The sequence below is a fragment of the Papaver somniferum genome, unplaced genomic scaffold, assembly GCF_003573695.1.
Source record: "Papaver somniferum cultivar HN1 unplaced genomic scaffold, ASM357369v1 unplaced-scaffold_3193, whole genome shotgun sequence".
Classification (NCBI taxonomy): domain Eukaryota; kingdom Viridiplantae; phylum Streptophyta; class Magnoliopsida; order Ranunculales; family Papaveraceae; genus Papaver; species Papaver somniferum.
Window position 1 is genome coordinate 1 of NW_020643185.1, and position 5,844 is coordinate 5,844.

The 5,844-nt window shown below is 38.7% G+C and overlaps 1 protein-coding gene and 1 pseudogene across 1 annotated transcript; both read left to right on the top strand.

Annotated features, from left to right (window-relative positions):
• The first annotated feature begins 163 nt into the window (after nucleotides 1-163).
• Nucleotides 164-2,609, top strand: LOC113341824 (uncharacterized 38.1 kDa protein-like). The gene is made up of 9 exons (XM_026586560.1): nucleotides 164-478; nucleotides 556-611; nucleotides 889-1,003; nucleotides 1,096-1,212; nucleotides 1,312-1,499; nucleotides 1,588-1,647; nucleotides 1,727-1,886; nucleotides 2,005-2,073; nucleotides 2,165-2,609. The coding sequence occupies exons 1-9, from the start codon at nucleotides 323-325 to the stop codon at nucleotides 2,258-2,260; spliced, it is 1,017 nt and encodes a 338-aa protein (XP_026442345.1). The 5' UTR covers nucleotides 164-322; the 3' UTR covers nucleotides 2,261-2,609.
• Nucleotides 2,610-3,245: 636 nt separating this feature from the next.
• On the top strand, nucleotides 3,246-5,388 carry LOC113341826 (annotated as a pseudogene).
• Nucleotides 5,389-5,844: the final 456 nt, after the last annotated feature.

The window sequence follows — 5,844 nt, forward strand, 5'->3', positions numbered from 1 at the left end:
TGTGACATTCTAAATGTAAGATGGGCAAAAAGATATTAATAAAATATCCACTCTCTTTCCTTTCTTCTCTCTTGTGCTGACTTGACTTGACTTGTCACTTGCCTCACTGTTTTCCTGTGTCCTGTCTTATCTTGCTTGCTTTTTCCATTACTATATTCTTGAATTTCACTTCCACTTTTGAAGTCTTCCTGTTAGTCTTTTCCCATTCTTCTTCATTTGTTTCTTCAAACAAATTTGTTTCATTTTCACAAAATTCCCCACCTCTTTCTTCATTTCTTGAAATTCTTCTTGTTTCAGTCTAATCCAAAAACAGTGAGATATAATGGGAAATGCTATTAGGTCCCTGTATGGGAGTTGTTGCAAGCCATCAACACAAGAAGATTCAGCAGACTCATATGGTGTCTCCACAACTACTGGTGTTGTTGTTGGTGTTTCAGCTCTAGCTCATGATCTTTTGAACTATGAGCAAACTTCTCAGGTATAATTCAACTGATTTTAAGATTTATTACTTCTTAATATTCTTCATTAACTGATATCAAATTTCTTGATTTGAAGGTTCCTGAAGGGCTCAGTCAGCATGTTGCATCATCAAAGAAAACTCAAGCTAAATGGTAATTACTGCTAGTAGTAATTTGATTCCACTTAACAATTTGATCTTGAATATGTTTAATTTTAGTTTAAATGTAGCATTCTATTATTACATTTCTTGAATATCTTTAATTTTAGTATTCAATTGCTTCAACTGTTATATACTAGCAAAAATGAATTACAAGTCCCTCCATCTATGATTGAGAATCTGTTCTCTTTATTTCACCAGAAAATGAATTCAATTGATTGCTGCATGGATATAAATTGGTCTACTGATTGTCCATTTTCGACATGTTGAAGTTACAACAAACTATTGCAGGCATGGAAAGAAGCCCAATTACCACCAAGAACGCGTAAACAAGCTTCGAGGCTGATCATTCGGACCTTAAAGGAATACCAAAGGACTGATGTAGAGGTATATGGCAATACGGAACTAGACTTCTTTATGTTATAGCATTAGATGTTGAGTTCTGTGAAACAATACTGAGGGTTTGGTTTTTTAAATAGGGTCTATTGAGATTTTATGGTCTTCCAATTCCACGAAAACGGGTTGAAATTCCTGATGAAGAAGTCTTTCCTCCTACTCAGCCTGAAGGGGTGCAATTCGAATTACAAACGTTTCCGGTAAGATTGTACTTTAATCTGATGAGAAAACTAGCTCATTTTTTGTTTTGTTAAGAAGATTTTATGTTTGGCTTCACAACTGGAAATTACACTATTTAGGTGGACGCAAGAGCTGTTGGCGATGGGGATGGCTTAACTGTTTATGTTGACGCTACAGACCCCAGGGAAGCACCTAATGTGCCCAGGGCTGTGCAACTGGCCGTATCAAGACGAGCAAAAGCACGTGCATCCAGGGATTTTAAGACGGCAGACGCACATCAGCAGGACATTGTTGATGCTGGTTACAGGTTCTTGCTAATCCCAAATGGTGTTTTTTGTTCAGCACTATCATATCACCAATCAGTGAAATACATTTTGTTCGTATTACATATCCAGAGTCTTCAGTGGTTCAAACAACGAGGACATTCTTGCCAAAAAGTATCGTATTCGATTGAGGTAATAGAATGTCTTTCTCGATTAGACTACATGGGATTGAATCTGTTTGTAATTTCTTTGGATACAATTGATTGCACAGGGGTATTGATGCACCAGAGATGGAAATGCCATACGGAGAAGAGGCAAAGGCAGAACTCACGAAGCTACTCCAAGGAAAGTGTTTGACTATTGGTGTTTACGGTGAGGATCAGTTTGGTCGAATCGTTGGAGATGTACATTGCGATGGAAAATTTGCACAGGTAAAATACACCCGCCTTATTGCTCGCGTTGCAGCTCCCTTAAACTAGATTAATTTGACAAATCCCTTTGAAATCTCATCCTTTTCTTCTCTTGGCATCTTTCTTTTCCTCCGTGCAGAAAATAATGCTCAGGAAAGGGCTTGCATGGCATTTTGAAAAGTATGACAAACGCCCTGAACTCAAGAAGGTGACAAGTCCTCCTTGATACTTACTGTTCTGTTTCACCAAATCTATTCTTAATTGTACTTTGGTTGACACACATTTATGCTCTGAATTAGTGGGAGAAGCAGGCTAGGGATGCTCACCGTGGATTGTGGGCATCTCCAAATCCTCAAAAGCCATGGGAATGGAGGAAAAACAATCGGAGGGACTGAATCGTATGAGAGTTCCGAACTGAAACTATAGACTTCCTGGGTTCAATTATGCAATGAAGGAGAAAGAAATCATGAGGACTGTGTCGTAGGCTCATAGCAGAAATGCATGTGGCGAAGCCAACACAATAAATCTCTAAGACGGTAAATACCAGCATTAGCTATCCAAATCTCAAACTAAACAAAGGAGACACTGTGTACATATGTTTTCTTTTCTTTCCTTTTCACTTTTGCAGAATTGAACTACTGAGAGAATTTTAATATCTAGAGTTGTATAATTGAAATGAACCAGTTGTGATTTTCTGATTAAAGAATGGTGAACTTTAGAATTATGCTATCTATTTTACTGCAAGGATGATGTCCATGAAAATATATCTATCAAAAAGACAAATCTGTTGTGGTCCATGTAGGGTTCAACCAGCTAGACTTGCAAAGGGATTCCTGGGAAGTAGTTTAAGAGTCAATTTCTATACCTACCAAAAACAATTATCCATTGTGGTCCATGGTAGTTTTATTTCTTGAAAAGTAGCATAAATGAGGATTCAGCTGAACAGTTTGCACCCTTCCTTTCGTCTTCAAGACTTGCACCATGTTTGTTTACTCCTGACTCATCTGAGTCGTCCGGATCTGAATCATCTGGATCTGAGTGAAATCACCTGACTCATCTGGATCTGAGTCGATATGTTTGTTTTGAGTCAGATCTGACTCATCTGACTCGGAAATAAGTGAGTCAGTGGTTTGGTCTCATGAGTCAGGCGTATTTTGTTACCTGACTCAAATGAGTCCGAGTCAGGGGTTATGTCTGAATCAGAGGTCGAGTCAGATCTGACTCAAAATGGAAAACAAACGGTCTGACTGCTGACTCGGTCCGAGTCAGGGGTTGACTCAGATTCAGACACCGAGTCAGCTGCAAACAAACAAGGTCTTGTTGTGCCTATATGTTCATTGGGCAAGAGTCACCTTTTAGAAAGAAAATGCTAAAGAATTTACTCCCTTACTCACTTCCTCCACTGTTTCTCCAGTCTTATCTTGCTTTCCATTAATATATATTATAGTTTTCCTTTCCATTTTAACTTTTTCATTATAAGTCTGGTCTTTGTCCCCTTGATTTCTTTCATCTTACTTCGTTTCTGCATATTCTTGTTTCAGTGTAATCAAGAGAGAGTGAGAGGATGGGAAATGCTCTTAGGTTTCTTTATGGGAACTGTTGCAAGCCAAAAACTCAAGAGTCAGACCATGGTGTTTCAGCTCTGGTTCATGATCTTGCTAACCATGAGAACAATTCTCAGGTAATATTCAAAAGCTTTTAGTTTTCTTCTTCTTTTTTCTTAATTTGTTAACTGACTTCAAAATATTTGTTTGAAGGTTCCTGCAAGACTTGGTCAGCATGTTGCACAATCAAAGAAAGCTCAAGCTAAATTGTATTACTTTGATCCCATTTTTTCATCTTGAAATCTGGATTTACAAAAATCTGTTGTTGATGACGAAATAGATGCATATATGGTGCACTATTTAGAAACTTTCTTCATATCCACTGTGATCAAATTGATACTATTTCTGTTTTTAAAATGTTGAAGGTACAACAAACTATTGCAGGCATGGAATGAAGCAAAACCACAACCGAAAACAGCTGAACAAGCATCCAGGCTTGTCATTCAGACCCTGAAGGGACACCCAAAGGCCGACGTAGAGGTATATTAATGGCGATATACAACCTAACTTCTTTATTGTTGTAGCTTTGAGAAACAGGACTTTGTTTTTGTTGTATAGGGTCTGCTCAGATTTTATGGTTTTCCTCTTCCGAATAATTGGATTGGAATTCCTGTGGTAGAAGTTTTTCCTCCTTGACCAGAATATGAGTTACAGACATTTCCAGTAAGATGATATTCCCCACTCTAATCCGCTAATTAGTTCATTTTCCTTTCTTTTAAGAACATTTATGTGTTGGTTTCACAACTGGAAATTACTGCATAGGTGGATGCAAAAGCTGTTGGTGATGGAGAAGGCTTGGCTGTTTATGTTGACGCGGCAGACCCAAGCCAAGCACCTCATGTTCCACAGGCTGTACGATTGGCAGTCTTGCGACGATCAAAAGCACGTGCATCCAGGGATTATCGTACTGCAGATGCACTGCAGCAGAACATTATTGATGCTGGTTACAGGTTCTTATTCACCCCAATTTGTGCTTCTTCAGCGGTAGTAATCACTGAAACCTATTTTGTTCTTATACAGAGTCGACAACGAGAATATTCTTGCAAAAACGTATAAGATATGTATGAGGTAAATCAGTGTCTTATTTGATTTTGGTAACGTAAATCTGGATCAACTTTGAAAAATGTTGAATGTACAGGGGGGGTATTGATGCACCAGAGATGCAAATGCCCTACGGAAAAGAGGCGAAGGCAGAACTCACGAAGCTACTCCAAGGCAAGTGTCTGGCCATTGGTGTTTACTGTACGTATCAGTATGACCGACTCGTAGGAGACATCCATTGCAATGGAAAATTTGCACAGGTACCATACAGCTTTTCTTAGTGCGAGCAGTCCCTTCAATTGAATAACTTCCACTTTAAATCTCATATTTTTCTTTGCATCTTCCTTCTTCTTCCTGCAGAAAGGAATGCTCACAGGAGGGCACGCGCGGCACTATGAAAAGTATGACAAACGCCCTGAATTCAAAAAGGTGAATGACAAGTCCTTTTGTTTTTCTTTCTCTTATTAAACCTATGCCTTAGATGTACTCTATATGACACCCATGTATGTCTAAAATTAGTGGGTGAAGCAGGCTAGAGCTGCTCGGGTTGGACTGTGGGCATCTCCAAATCCTCAAAAGCCATGGGAATGGAGGAAAAACAATCCAAGGGACCGAGAGTAACTCAAAGACAGAAACACTTGAAGCAGTAGACTTCCTGTGTTCAACTACCAAGAAACACTTGGGTGTGAAGACAACACAATAAAACACAAAGACAGTGCACACCAATATAAACAAGCAGAATTGAGGATTTCATTGTATCAGTATTTTTCGATTCGGGTTTTTTTGTTGTTGTTGTTGTAATAAGCACATAAAACCTTATTATGACATTGTATTATGTTTATCTTTTGGGATTTTTAACAAACTGCCACACTTGCAAATCCCGATTCAAGAAAATGCCACCGTTTTTTTCAGAGTTTATTAAATGCCACAACCGTTAGATATTCCGTCAGGGCCCACTAACTCGGTCTATAATCATTGAAAAAGTCAATACAACGTGTCAACATTACCTAACTACCCTTGAATTCGTGTTGGTCCAAACTCGACAATGACTCACACTATTAGGTCGATTTGAATCAGTCACAAGAAGCAGCATTACCTAACTACACTTGAATTCTCTTTCTCTTTCCTTTCCTTTCTTCTCTTCCTTCTCCTTCTTCTTTTTCTCCGGCGTTCCAGAGATGAAATCTCTGTTGAGAAAACCTTGCAGAAAATTAGTGAAACCAATCAACCGAGTGTGGTGCTGATGAGTTCATAGTTGGGTTTGGTTAGAATCCACGATTGAGTTGAAGCGAAGTGTTTCTGTGAAGGTTAGAGTTTGATGTTGAGTTTATTTG